The 14,689-nt window shown below is 38.6% G+C and overlaps 1 protein-coding gene across 2 annotated transcripts in view; it reads left to right on the top strand.

Moving 5' to 3' along the window:
* Positions 1 to 14,689, top strand: part of LOC121944114 (CUB and sushi domain-containing protein 1-like) — a 464,794-nt gene that overhangs the window by 270,546 nt on the left and 179,559 nt on the right. For both annotated transcript variants that reach the window (XM_088078923.1, XM_042487796.2), the window contains exons 11-12: positions 11,747 to 11,850; positions 12,451 to 12,563. In XM_088078923.1, coding sequence (XP_087935049.1) covers positions 11,747 to 11,850; positions 12,451 to 12,563 — 217 coding nt within the window. The remainder of the gene's footprint in view (positions 1 to 11,746; positions 11,851 to 12,450; positions 12,564 to 14,689) is intronic.

Raw genomic sequence — 14,689 nt, 5'->3', positions numbered from 1 at the left:
CCGATTTTAACCACAACATGTAAAATACTACAATATTAAAGTTCCCCTCCAAACACGTTTTAATACTCTGCTATGATAAATATTTTGTTTAACATGGTTTTCCCATATAAAAAAGCTAAAAAAAAACTCTGAAAAAGGGCATGAATCAAATCTAATTTTTTGCTTTCATTGAGAAATTCTGGATATGGCCTCTGCCCTGCCTAACACTGCTACAGTACTTGGTATAGGTTGATGGGTAAAAGAGCAGTAAGTGTCAAGATGGTTAGAGGAAGCATCTAGATTCAGGCATGCATTCTTCAGCTTCAGTTGACTCAGAATCAGACGAGGGGTCTGTTAATGGTTATGAAATGTACAATAATATCTGCCTCAATGTTACACTGTCTTTACACTGTCATGCTGTTTTTTATGGTAATTATACACCAAAGATCTAATAAATTTTTTCATAAGGGTATATTCCATCTGGCTAAAATTTTGATATTAAATGTAAAAAGTTTACTCTGCACCAGGGATTTCAGGTTTCTTCTGCATAAAAGACAGCGAACGACTTTCAAATTTATGCAGTAGCTCCTTGCTTAGATCCTAAATCCTAGTTTATCTGACGTACTTTTGAATTTCAACTTTTAGTGATGTGCACAATCATCACCCCTTTCAGTAGAGGAACTTGAAAACGCCTCTCCAGTAACAAACTTTGTACAGATACAAGTAGGCCTATAGTTGAGGTCAGACATTACAAGGGGCAAAATACATTTTGGAGAGGAGGGGGACTTTAAATATTGCCAGACCATTATGGAATTTCTGACACATGTAAGGGTTTTAAATGTCTGATATTTTAATTGATATTATTTTCTGTACACAACCCAAAACTTAGTTTAATCCCCACAGTGTCTCGCAGTTCATAGAGAGATTTTCCAGTGTAGGAAGAGTGGTTACAAAGGTTTTACATATAATACATATTAAATTTAAATATGCATCGTTGATGGGTTTTGGGTTTTTTTTAGGCAAATGCAGAAGGTTATATGAAGTTTAGTGTGTTGATATTGGTGTTCCCTGGTGCAGGTAATAGTGTGCTTTAAACCAGGTGGCACTTAGGAGGATAACAATTGCTGAGAGTTGTGTGAAGGCTGAGTGCACTTCAAGTGCAGCACCTGCACATAGCCACTTGCTCTCTTTTGAACTTAAATTCTCTCTCTTTTTGAGATGACAGCACCCAAAAACATGAACCTGAATAATATTATTTATTATCATTAAAATATATAATTTTTATGCAGACAGTAAATGCAATACAGTATGAACTTGCTAACCGAATAATTTGAATAAATAAACAAAGACCAAGCTTTAAGCTAAACGGTGCTGTTATTAATTGTATATTCTTTTATTTGCAGACTGACTTGATTTGACTTCATTAATATCCACATATCCTCAGATATTTGAGAATGTCTTTGTCGTGTGTGTGCATATACTTGCATTATCTTCTACTCCGAATTTTAAAAACATGCTTTGCCCTGATCTATTGATCTTTTAAAACATGAAGCGCATATCCGACCCAGGCTTGTTGCATTTTTTTAAGCAATTTAATCCTTGCTTACCTCAATTTTACTGTTATGATGTCATCCAGATGTTTTAAAAGGTATAAATAAACAATAGCAATAAAGTTCTACAGTACAGTCAAATTCTCAAAGAAGCTCCATATAGTGTTCAGGAATATTCCTTAATATTCAAATTTTAGTATTATTTTCATCCCAGTGACCTCAACTGAGCCTCAGATGTTGTGCTGTGAAGTCTCCTCAGTGTAATTGGCTAGTTCTTTGTTTTTTATCAGCAATCATCTCTTTATGTTAGAACATTATGTAAAGGTGTAAAGGTATTTAACTTCCTTTACAAGTATAGCTTCCTTTATTCATAGACGTATGTATTTCCTCTTGAACATTGATCTTTTCATCGTGATTTTACTGGTGTGTACAGAGAGTGAGAGAGATGATTAAACGCACTATTAAAAGTCTAAGTGTATGTTCTCCAAAAATAAAAAGATGGTTATGTGTGTTTTTTGTGGTCAGTAAGGGAGAAAGCATAGAAAGATTCAGAGAGAGAATGAGATATGAGATAGAAATAAGCATGAATTAAGACAAAAAACACTTTGTGTGCACCTTTCTGTTTTCTCAGACTTTGTCTCCTCTCCTCTTCTTTTTTATTCCCTCTCTCCCTTGCTGGGCCTCTAACCGACTATTATTCTAGTTGACTTCTTTCATCAATAACATGTTATACAAAATTGAGACAGAGAGAAATGATTTTATTGAAGTGTGCATGTCCTTTCGTTCCTTCTTTGTGTAGGTTTACCTGCACAAGTTTCAGTAGTCAATAAGTAATGCTGTGTGTCTGTTGTCATTCTGTTAAGTTCTGAATAAAAGCAGCACAATCAATATAGTTTGTAATGCTCTGACAGCCCATCGGCAAAATGCTGTGAGCGTGCTTCTGTTTGTGTGTGTGCCTGTGTGATTATTTGTGTAAGTTTGTGAACGGGCATCTGGTTGTGTGTGATTTTATTAATATTGACTGTGTGTTTTATGTCTGCCAACTTAATTGCTAACTGCCAGAGGTTGTAAAAATATGTTGTACTGTAGGGTAAACTGTCAACTTTCAGGTGTGAGGAAAAACTTGGGTTCGCTGCAGAAAAGAACTGACTTTCTTTGTGTGTGCGTGCGTGCGTGCGTGTGTGTCCATCATTTGATTCATCAGTATGAAACTATAATTATTTCGTTCAAGTCTGAATCATGCCTGACTGCTCACACACATACACCTTTAGACACATCATCACACACACCCATTAGGCCTTTAATCACAGCTGTTTTTTTCCTAACAAATACATATTAGTGTGTTTTTGTGTGTTATCATGGTATTGAATGTTTGGTCATTTTCATGCATGGGTCATCATCGTCACTTTAGTGATGGCAGGACACATTCTGTAACATTCTATCAGAATCTGCTAAACTTTACTTGATACAGAAACTGAAGCCAATAAAAACCAATAAGGGCCTTAGCCAGAACATGATAAAGTCCAGTCTCATTTTAAAACAGTGCATTGATTTGTAATATGACAGCTCAGTTGCTCAAGCTATTATTGGATGAAGATATAGTATCCAATATCAGGTGCACTATCATAATGGTGTGAGAGTAAAAACAAAGTTCAGTTTTTTGGTCAGTGATCTGAAGTTAAAGGAAAACTGTGGTTTAGTAAAAGTTTTATTTTGTTGTTCTGGCCTTTCATTCTATGGATATGGTTATGGGGCGGTTGTGGCTCAGGAGATAGAGTGGGTCGTCCACTTACCAGAAGATTAGCAGCTTGATCCCTGGCTCCCTAAGATACTGAGCCGCAAATTGCTCGCCTCTGATGGCTGTTCCATCAGTGTGTGGGTACAGATAAATGGTTACTAAGTAGCAGGTGGTACCTTGTATGGGAGGCTCGGCCATCAGCATAAGAATATATGTGAAAGGATAAATGTGGTATGTAGTATAAACATGTTTTAAGTGGTTGGAAGACTAGAAATTATAAATAAATGTGTCCTGTAGATCAGACAGACAGCCGGTTAAGTTGAGCTGAGAGGTTGGTGACATTTTTGTCTGCATTGTTGGTCATAGTTTTAACTTTTATTTAATTTTCTCTTTTAAATAAGTTGATCTATCCTTGGGTTCTTTACAACCTGTGCGATGATCTGAATGAGAATGAATGTGAATTGGCTACTACTTGTATATTTTCTATAACAATGTATAATATTGTGTTGTGGTGGTTAGCTTAATAGCTGCTATAGAGAATTACTGTGTAATTTCTGAATCACTACAAATTATACAACATACAAGCCACAGCTCAGTGAGGACACTGATCACATGGACTGAGCAAAATGCAGTAAAGTGCAGAGTAAATAACCATCAGTGTCCGTGGTAATGGAAAGACATTCACCAGTAGCTGCCTAATTAGCACATTATCTCAATTCAGGGCTTTTCGCTGTTCTGGCTTTTGACTGTAGTTTGGCAGTCTGACTGACCATAATTCATCGTATTAGCTCTGTCTTTGGCTCTCATCCCTGAACCTTACACCTCTGCTAAATGAATGCATGCACGTCCCAAGGTCACACTGTTCAGTTTTGTGCATTGGCCTCCTGTAATGGTGGTAATATATTAATTAAAGTTAATTTCAGAGCTGTAGTATAAAACATAATGGAATAAAGCATCTGCTGAAATCAAGAATTATCAAATAAATTTTCTGAACCCACAGTCTGCTGTTGTCAGGTAGTTTTCTGCTTTATCAGAGAACAGTTTATAATGTAGTTTCCACAGAGCTGTCACACAGCTGTTGCTCAAACATAGTATGCAGTTTATTTTCCTAAACTGTCTGGCCAACAGGTCAACATCACTCAAAGGTGCTGTAACACCTCGACAAGGGAGTTTTTACCAGACAGCAGCAGTGCTTTCTTACCACTTAAAACAAGGGTCACCTCAGGGCAGGACTGCAACACATAAACATGGCACATCTGGGTACTTCTAGGTACAGCCAACAGGCTAGCACCCTCGCCAGTCTATTTTTATATATTGACTGGTTCTTCATTTGTCCCACTTGGAAACTCACTTGTCAGATCATATTACAACAGTGATGCACAATAACCAAGCTAAAAAACATTGATACATGAACCTAAATGCAGTGACCACCACAAATACTCAACCGTCTACTGTGTAACTAATTTATTTTTTTTAATAGCACAGATGCAATGACCCTGTTAAAACTTTGAAGAAATTAATCTCTTGTCGCCAGATCTCAAGTAATTCAGTCATTTCCACCATTTTTTCTTTTTCCTCACAAAGTCCTAAGACAAGCAGGTCAGGAAGACTGTTAAAGGGTGATTGTATATCTGTGTTAGCCCTGTGATTGCATGGCCATCTGTCTAGGTCGCTCTCTGCCCTCTGGTCAGTGCGTAGCGGAAAAGGGCCCTGACCCTTGAGACAAAGCAAGAGAGTAAAAGTTAAGAAAAGCCGTGAATGAATGCTTAAGGCCTTTACATGCAGAGAGGCAAATTCACACAGTGAGTCATTTATCGTATTACTTAAGGAATAACGGTCTATTAGCTCTTGCCTAGTGGACTGTATGGGGCTGTGGCATTGGACTTAGACCTCTATGTACATCCAGCTGCAGTTAGCTCTTTGTGCTGGTTAACAGGGCTGAAGAGGCTCTACTCTGCTGATCTAAATGAATTGTTTGAATGCGAATCCACAAGCAGTGGTTTTGTATGCGTCCTCATGCTGTGTTTGTCCCTCATTGCCCAACTGCACAGTGTGTATCCATCATAAAATTCACTGTAGTTGCAAGACGCAGCGCACTGTAAAGATGATTTATAATGCTCTCTTGAGCTGCAATGAGCAGTGAAAGTGCTTCTAAAGTTCTGATTAGAGTGTCAATGAAATGCCTCTGGAAGTTAAGGCTATAGAATTAAAAATATTATATTTGATAATAAGAGTAACCTGATAAATGATTGATTACAGGCAGATGTTTTTTGTAGCCGATTACTTTTTTTGGAAAGCATCTTTCCCAGGCATGAGCCGTGTGCTGTGGTTTGTATCCTCGAGCAGGGTTCCAGGTTATTCTATACTTGTTTATTTGGCTGAAAGGCTAAAAGTAATCTATTGGAAAAAAAGGCCCCGAACTGCTATTGTGGCAGCTCACCAATGACTCAACATAGCTACACAATCTCAGCAGGGGAATACTCGTACACTCTGCTTTCAGGACAGCCTGTTCCCTCTCTGCACTACTTCTGACAAGGGGTCACCTCAGTACATAGTTTAATCTTTTTCTCGACAGTTTATTTTTGACTCAGGGTAGTAGAAAAGCATTAAAGCTTCAGTGGGCACAATATTTATGTAAAAATTCACCTCACTTAAGCCTAAGTCCCAATGGGCCTGCAGCAGAATAGAGTTTGTCAACCCTGAACCCACCTCTGTTAAGACCCCACATATCACTGACATTGTGGTATTATTGGGTTTTGGTGATTAGAATGACACTATCCATGTGATCAGGAAGTGACGCAATTAATGAAACAATCAGGTTTCCCATGGTCATGGAAAACCTGGAACAACCCTGTAATTTCATAATCTCATTTTCCAGGCTTTGGAAATTTTGTTGTGTGTAATGAGATTAATTGTTACAGTAATCATCCGTGGACAGCCTTCCATGTAATGTAACATAACGGAAAACTTATCTTCTTTTGCTGTTGATATTATGTAGCATTAATATACAGTGAGGCGTGACATTTTGTTTACAATCATTTATGTTTCTTCATTTTCTCCCCATGCTCTTTATGGGGGTTGTTGAAAAGTCATGGAAAAGTTTTGAAATGTTACCAACGAAAAAGTATTTGAACTCTGAACAAGAGTTTTTATCAAGTGGAAGAACATGGTTTTGTCTTTCTTCCCAGTCTAGGATTTTTGGTGTTCAGCCATCCAAGTTTGTAATCATCAGTGCTGTGTGGTTTACTGATGTCACGTCATGTAAGTTCTGGGTACTTCAGTGTTTAAATTACATTACCTTTCATGTCAGTTGGGGGTGCCAGCTTGTAAAAATGTGCTGTCTGGCTTCAAAATGTTGTATTTTCCATTTTGATTTCACTTCTGGGCTCAGAAGTTTGGGCCTGTCTGATGAACGAATTGAATTGTATTCCTCCTCCACACAAACATACTTACAGTGCACCATTATTGCCAGCCTCTGATTCAAGTGAGTCAGTTTGTAAATGTGCTACTTTGTTGGAAAATAGTGTTCAAACACAGCATTCAGTCATGCACTTGCAACTTTATTAAAGAGAAATTTTGGTTTTGCAATAATTACTTCATTTACAGTGGGTCAGTTGAGAGGTCGATCAAATCAAGAGTGAAAATATCAACTGCTTTGTGTTCTATTGAAAATCACAGTTTGATGTGAGGAAAACAGCCTGTTTTTTGTGGTTTAGTTGGGTGTGATAGTAATAAGGACTCGCATTGCTGCTACCAAGATTGAAATGAAACCTATACCCATGTGCACTATCCTTGGCAGGGGTCACCTCGGCTGACTGAACGTAATTCATTAGACGTGTGCAGAGTGTTGACATTTTAACAGGGTCTAAATCAAATCTTATTTTTAAGGGGAACCTAACACTGCACAACAGCATAGTAAGTATGATAGGGAGGCCACCCTCTGACCAGAGGACCCAAGTGTATATAACCACATAGAGAAGCATATGACCATCTGGAGTGCCCTTGAGCAGGTGAAGAACCCTTATCAGCCTGTCTGTGGCTGAGGCTGTAGTAAAGTCGAGATGAAATTCCTCCATTATTGTTTTGAAAACATGATAGATAGATAGATAGATAGATAGATAGAGAGATAGACAGATAGATACGTAGATAGATCTGTAGATAGATCTGTAGATAGATACATAGATAGATATGTGATGTCATTTCTCCTCACTGTTTCTGCTCAGCAGTGACTCAGCACTGCTGCAGCCTCTGCCCGACAAGGGAATTCAAGAAGTAGTCCACCCAATTACAGCTGTGTGTTCTCTTACACTACTCTGACGTAAGGTCACAACAGTGAGGGCAAGATCACCAGGCGTAGTATGGCTTTCCTGTTTCAAGATTTTCTTTCTGGGGCGATAGAGGGGGTATCTGAGGGTAAGCATGCAACCCATTATTACTGTGCTGTAGATAAACTGAATAGGTACAGTGCACACTGTGCGTAATGTTTATAAGGCTCGGCTGACTGATTCTGACGAGCAAAAGTACTTCTCTGATAATTTGACTTGAGTGGCAAATGCATATCTGTTGCGAATTCAGGATCCGAGTAGGAGAAAGATTGCCGCTAGTTTCTCCCTAGCTGTGAGCATGCCCTGAGGAGACCCTAAAATTCACGGTACTACAGCTTTACTGGCTGACTCACTGAATGCGTTTCACTGTAGGTCTGGACTGCACAGTGGTCTTAACAATTTTTAAATGGCCTATTGAGCTGCTCCTAGCTGCTCAGCTGCTTGCTAATGACCTCAAAGTGATAACACCTCACTTATCCTTTCAAAGAGCATCTACCTTCAAACAGAGACACTGCTTGTTCTGTATGGTCCAAATTTGAACATGGGAAACTCTCTCTCGAAATGCCAGAAAGTACTGCAGGAACTCAATAATGTGATGGAATCAGAAGACAACATACAGAGCTGCAGTCATCAAACTAAAGGCAAATCTTGTGTTTACTGTCAACACTGTTTCAGTTGGGGATTTGTTAAGGTGACACTGAGCTATCCTGTTTTTTTTCTGTCTCTGTTGCTCTCTCCCTTTCTTTCCTTGTTTCTTTGTAGCTTCAGAAAGTAAAGAAGCTAATCTAATGTAGTTTGGAGTTGCAGCCCTTAATGTCTCTCTAAATGGGCCTATTTGGATCTATTGAACAGCACTGAGCTTCCTGCTAATGACCTTAGTGTGATCAGTTCCTCTCTTTAAGTCTCTTGTTACTGTGCAATATGCATTCACTGTCTGGACACAAAGATACACACCAACGTATAAATATGGACAGAAACATGTAGACACTGAAACTCAGCCAAGCAGCGCTCACACATAAAATGAAACAGGCGTGCCTGGACATCATTCTGCAGAGACAGACATACCTGAGAAAACCACCTCCTAAACACACTTACACATATTCACTCACTGGCAAAAATGCACAGATCAGATTCGGTCTGTGTTCTGCTTCACTACCTTTCTTTATGACCACACGCTGCTGCTGCTGCTGCTGCTGCTGCTGTTGTACAGTCTTAACAACAACCTCCACTTTTCCGACAAACACACAGCCGTATCAACACCATCTGATTGTTACTGTTCTTGGTTTGATTTTTGTGTTCCACGTGTTGGGATTGACAGTCACAATTAAATCACAAATTGTCATTCCTTTTTGCAGTTAAGATTTTCAGATATATTGTTAATATTTTTAATGATTCAAAGGAAAAGAAAAAAAAAAGTTCCTGAAACCTCCAGGCCTTTGGGTACATTTCTTTGACTGACAGCTATGCGACAGCGTTTGCTGGTGACTGCGGCTTACAAGCCGAGGATGGACAGTTTTGTGATAGCAGTGGTATTGAACACATAGGCGTTGATTTTTTTTGGCACATGTGCCTCCCCAGCCCAATAAAAACATTTCCTTCAACAGCATTTATTATTTAATATATTTTTTTATATATATATTTTTTGTTTATTGTGCTATAACTGACTCTCTGATGAGCTCACTAGCCTACAAAATGTCATTATGTGTACAGCTTTATAAAATATACATTTGTCCCTTTTGGGCACTGATCTTTTTAGGGCAAGGAGGCACATGGCAAACAATTTACAAAATGATGTGTATGCTGTGGCAGAAATAAAACATGCAGGCGTGGCAGCTGATTGGCAGTCTTTACATGTCTGTTGAAACAGTTATCAAACTAAAAGTTTATGTTTGACAACCAAAAATGGTTTCTTTATCCCCCTTAATACCTGGTATTTGAAGTGATCAGCACTGCTGTTGAAGGATTAAATATCGTGTCCTTAAAAGAATAAAACAAACATCTGAAGATTTTGACAGTGACGATGATGTATCTTTAAAAAAATCTACATAAATCCTTGGGTTCTTTTGGACCTTCACATTTTAGAGAGGGGAATATGTCTTTTTTTTTTTAAATCAACAAATAAAATACAATGGTTTATTATTGCTCTGTGTGATTTGTTGTTAGCCAGCAGTTAATACCTCACAATGCTGTTTTGCATCTTTCTCCTATTACTTCAAGCCATGTTGGCTTGTTGACTTAACATTGCCAGAGGCTGCAACATTCAGTGTATAATAAGATAGCTTTCTGCAAGTATGAGTCTCATATTTATTAAGCTGCATCTTGAATGTAAGTTGCTGATGTCAAAAATAAACTGTTTTTTTTTTCTTTTAAATATTAGCCTGTTTGCATATCAGTTTGCACTGACTGTGTTTGGCATATGGATGCACTCAAACATGTGTATGAATACAGATTTATACAGTTATCTGCGGCTTCTTTGCTATTCCTGTCATGATGGCAGTTAATCCCTCAGATGATTCCATATCGTTTTACATTTTTTTGCTAGCCATTTTTATTTTGACAAAGCACGGCCAAAGGCTCAGCTATGCATTGATGATTCCGGCATGTTGAAATGGTTTTTACATCCTAATCACCTGCTGTAAGGTTTTTCCTCACTGTAGTGTGATTTCCTAAGTGATTGATTCTCCGCCACAACATTACATGTTCATGGTTCATATTAGTCCTCTATTAAACCAGAAAGTCAGTGATTGAGACCAGCTCTTTTCTCTTTGAGGTTTTCTGAACACAGAGGAAATCTGCCATCTTCCACTCTGTCAGGGAAATGATCTACAGCTAATAAATAATGGACAAGCAGCAAATAATAAAATACCAGCATTACGGCATTTTAGAGCGTGGAGTAGATTGATGACCCAGTGCTGTATGCATGCAACTACAGCCACGGACGTGCCTGCGAGTAAGGCATTAAACACCCAATTTCTCAGTGTTCAACAGCAGAATGGTGTGTTATCAGGGTGCAGCGAGCGAAGCTCCCAGAAGTGATTTGTGTAACTTTGAATGTTGAAGAGGACGCTGCCAAATAACAGCAAGGGTCCCCTCAGTTTCAGAGTTTTGTTCTTTCTCTCAGTTCTCATTCATTAAAGATGGATTATTTTTCAAATACCAATATGTCACTGTCATATTAATTGTTATACCTTTGGCATAGCAGCTTTAATTAAATAAGATGATGGTCACGGCCAAAAACACTGGTTGGTTGTCCCTCTCTCTCGCTCATTCTGGTTTAATCATTAGTACTTGCACATTTTAGAACAGAATATTTCCTCCCACATTTGTTGCCTCCTACGACAACAAAAACATGGCTTCATCCTCCTCCATCAACGGTTTAGCTTTTTAATCATTCTTTTTAGGATGAAATGTGTTTTTTTTTTGTGAATTCCCCACTGTATGGTTCATTTCACATTGTAGCATATCTGGGGTCCCCCATGAAATTGCTTGGTTTGATGACCCTATCAGTTCCATTAGATCTCGATATATTTTGTATGTTGTTTTTGCAAATGCACGTTGAACACCCTATAAGTACCGTAGAATATAGTGCTCCAGAGAGTATGTTAGTGCAGCATTGTTTCACTCATAAAGGTAATTGTGAACAAATTAAAAACTTTAGGACCGTTTAGACAGGAATAATAGAAGCCTGCCTCGTATTTTCTGCTCTAAAATCATTTTCCTCTTTGCTGTAATTAAATCTTCATGATATGAAGTCAGATTTAATTAAAGGAGTCGTCAGGTCATGAGGTTGGCAGAGGCTGCCAATCTTTGATAATGATATGTTTGATATGATATGTTTTGTTTGCAAAATGCTATGATTAATTTATTAGTATTAACATGCTGCTCCTTGCATCATATAGCTCTTTCATTGCCTAAGGGGCAGTAGTTTGTTTACCAGAATCCACATTTCAGTACTAGTCTTTTACATTTCCCCAGCTATATAATCATCAGTTTCTATAGCTAAAATTGGAAGGGTGAAAAAGATCCCTGAGAGACCATCCCTGTAGGAATTGATAATCAATCTCTCACTGGTTGTTTGTCTTTGTTTTTGCTTTGTCTGTATTATCCTTTCCACGTTGTTTGTGTTTGTAACTGTTACTATGTTTGTTTTTTAGGTGATAAAGCTGTCATTTGAAGAGTTTGACCTGGAAAGAGGATATGACACACTAACTGTGGGAGATGGAGGCAAGATAGGAGATACCCGGAGAGTTCTCTATGTGTAAGCATCACTTATGTGTTCTGGCCTTTAATACAGTAATCCTGACTTGCAACACTGTAGAACAACTTAATTCTGGCATTCAGAGGAATAATTGGAGACACATGGATGCTATGGTGCAGGTATGAATTCTAAGTATTGGACTGCGTTGAAAACTTACAATGTTTAGATGGAATTGTTGTACAATAAACTACACGAGGAGCAAAAAGAATACAGACTTTTTGACAGAGTACATAGACAGTGATGTTCACCACTCATAGATAAGTTCATCCAAGCACTGAAGGTGCTGTATGTAACTCTGCAGAAAGATAGCTGATTGTTGAGTCTCATTCCCAGGTTGACAAATATCAGCTGTTAGGGTTGGTTGTCAGACCAAATCACCAAATCAAAGCGTTGGCCTGGGAATGAGACTCAACAATCAGCTATCTTTCTGCAGTTACAAACAGCATTTTTAATATGTCATTTTACATTTGTAGATAATTAAAGTCTATTTTAAAGTCAAAATTAGAAGGTCCAGTAGTAAATCTATAGTGCCTATTAACAGTTTGTGTGGATGCATTTGTGTGTGTGTGTGTGTTTGTGTGTTTGTGTGTGTGTTTGCAGACTTACTGGCTCCAGTGTCCCTGACCTCATCGTTAGCTTATCCAATCAGATGTGGCTACACCTGCAGTCAGACGATACGATCGGCTCAGCTGGGTTCAAGGCAGTCTATGAAGGTATGCAGCAACTTTAAATACAACACACTTTTCTTTGTCTGTCTCTGAAACACACACACACGCACACAAACAATGATATATGCTCACATAATGGAGTGTGAAAGTCATGGTGTTGCTGACGCGCAGATTCAATAGTGAACACAACTGCTGTTGTCTGTCCTTGTGTATACATATGAGTGTGTGTGCGATTGTGCAGTACAAGAAGGTAATAAATGAATTATGAGTCAATCATCTGATTGTTTTGCTTGGTTATTTTTCATATTATACCAAAGCTGGAGAGATAAAGATGGTGACAGTCACAGTGAGTGAAGGTGAGAGGGGATGATATAGATGTCCCTCTAAATACTTATTATTTAGAACAATCCATTTATTACATTTATATATTTGATTACTGCATCACACCATGCCAATGCAGCTCTTTAAATGGAACTGAACTAAATTGAATTCACTTGAGACAATGAGTTGGACAGGTAGAGAGAGAGGGGTAATTTGATAAACGTGGAGACAGAGGAAGAGGGACAACAAGAAATTGACAGAGTGGGACAGAAGGAGACAAAATGACAAATTGAGTGAGGAGAAATAAACTGTATCAGAGAGATCGAGGGAGTGTGAGAGAGAAGGAGTGCGTGAGAGGGATGAGGGTTGTGCTCTCGGTTCTGCTCAGCTGTTTGATTCAGTGATGTTGCTGACAGTGTTGTCCAGGGTCAGTTGCTGTTCAAGGGAATCAGCACAGTGTAGCTGCACAAACTACATGCAGCTGTAACTGTAAGAAGGTGATGTTTAACATCATGTTTCAGAGTTTCCTTGGATCAACAAGAGGCTAAGATGATGCTGACCTTGTTTTTGTGTGTTTAACATTTGCCCTAACAGTAGTAAGAAGCTTTTTCCTTTTTACAGCTTGGCTCAGCGGTCAAAAACACTTACAGTAGGTGGCCTAGCTTAGTAGTCTGATAAACATTTCAAGATAAAGACACATACAACAATGTGGAACTAAGAAAGAAAGAAAATAAGAAACTAACAAACAAATGATACTTGATAACCTCTAGATGATCTTGTTTTAGTTTTCCCCAGGATAGCTGAAGCGCCAGCAGCCTGTGTTGTGTTTAGTGTGCGTGTCCTTGCATGTATATATGTGATGCTGTCAAATCATATAATGTCACCATGTTACACACTTTGATTAGTGTAACCCCCTGAGAGCCCTTAGGTTTTTTAGCCCCACGGAAAAATCCAACACTTGTGTGTGTGTGTGTGTGTGTGTGTGTGTGTGTGTGTGTGTGTGTGTGTGTGTGTGTGTGTGTGTGTGTGTGTGTGTGTGTGTGTGTGTGTGCGCATTTGTGCGTGTGCGTGTGTGTGTGTAGCGCTGTCTTGCTTTTGAATGCTGTCATGTTATACTTGTCAATCACTGCCGCTATGTGTGTTTTGTGTGTGTTTGTGTGTTTGCGAGAGAGTGAGTAAATATCAAACACACACAGCCCATTATGATAATTGAAGCTTTCAGTGAAATGCTGCAGCCAATTTTTCAGGCTGATGGCAATTGGCTGCGAAAAGAGTAACAATGTAAATAATACAGTTTTTTTAAACTCATCCAAGGACTAAAAAAATTTGCATTGAATGTCTCAGAGACTCTTCCATAGAATCAGAAGTATCAGTGTGATTGTTACTCTATAAAATGTGCATCTGTATACAGTCCTTGTTGCATTCCTGCAGATTGAAACCTTTATTTTGACTGGCAAAAATCAACCTCAAAATGCAAACTATAAACAATAGTTGTTTGCAGTGCAATGATTGCAGTTTGACAGCTTACACTCAAGTTTTGCAAAAGCAGTTGGATAAACCAACAAAGAGTTTTCTTTGTACTTCCTGCATAACTTCATAATAAAAACTTCAGGCTGTAAATTGTTCTTTGTGATTGATTACTTACATGAAGCAGTTTCCGTTCTCTGCAAGATGATTTCTGTACCGTGCTGGCATGAACTGAAACCAAATGTGGCTGGAATGTATTGAAATACATCTAAACCTTTATGTGTGTGTGTGTGTGTGTGTGTGTGTGTGTGTGTGTGTTTGTGTGTGCGCGCGCCTCGGAAAATGGTTGGCAGTAATGCGCAGTTTATGTTTGTCGTAAATGG

Source organism: Plectropomus leopardus, chromosome 1 (genome assembly GCF_026936395.1).
Source record: "Plectropomus leopardus strain MGB_pleo_1.0 chromosome 1, ASM2693639v1, whole genome shotgun sequence".
NCBI lineage: Eukaryota > Metazoa > Chordata > Actinopteri > Perciformes > Serranidae > Plectropomus > Plectropomus leopardus.
The sequence above is the reverse complement of the archived record's forward strand: the minus strand, read 5'-3'. Positions and strand labels throughout refer to the sequence as shown.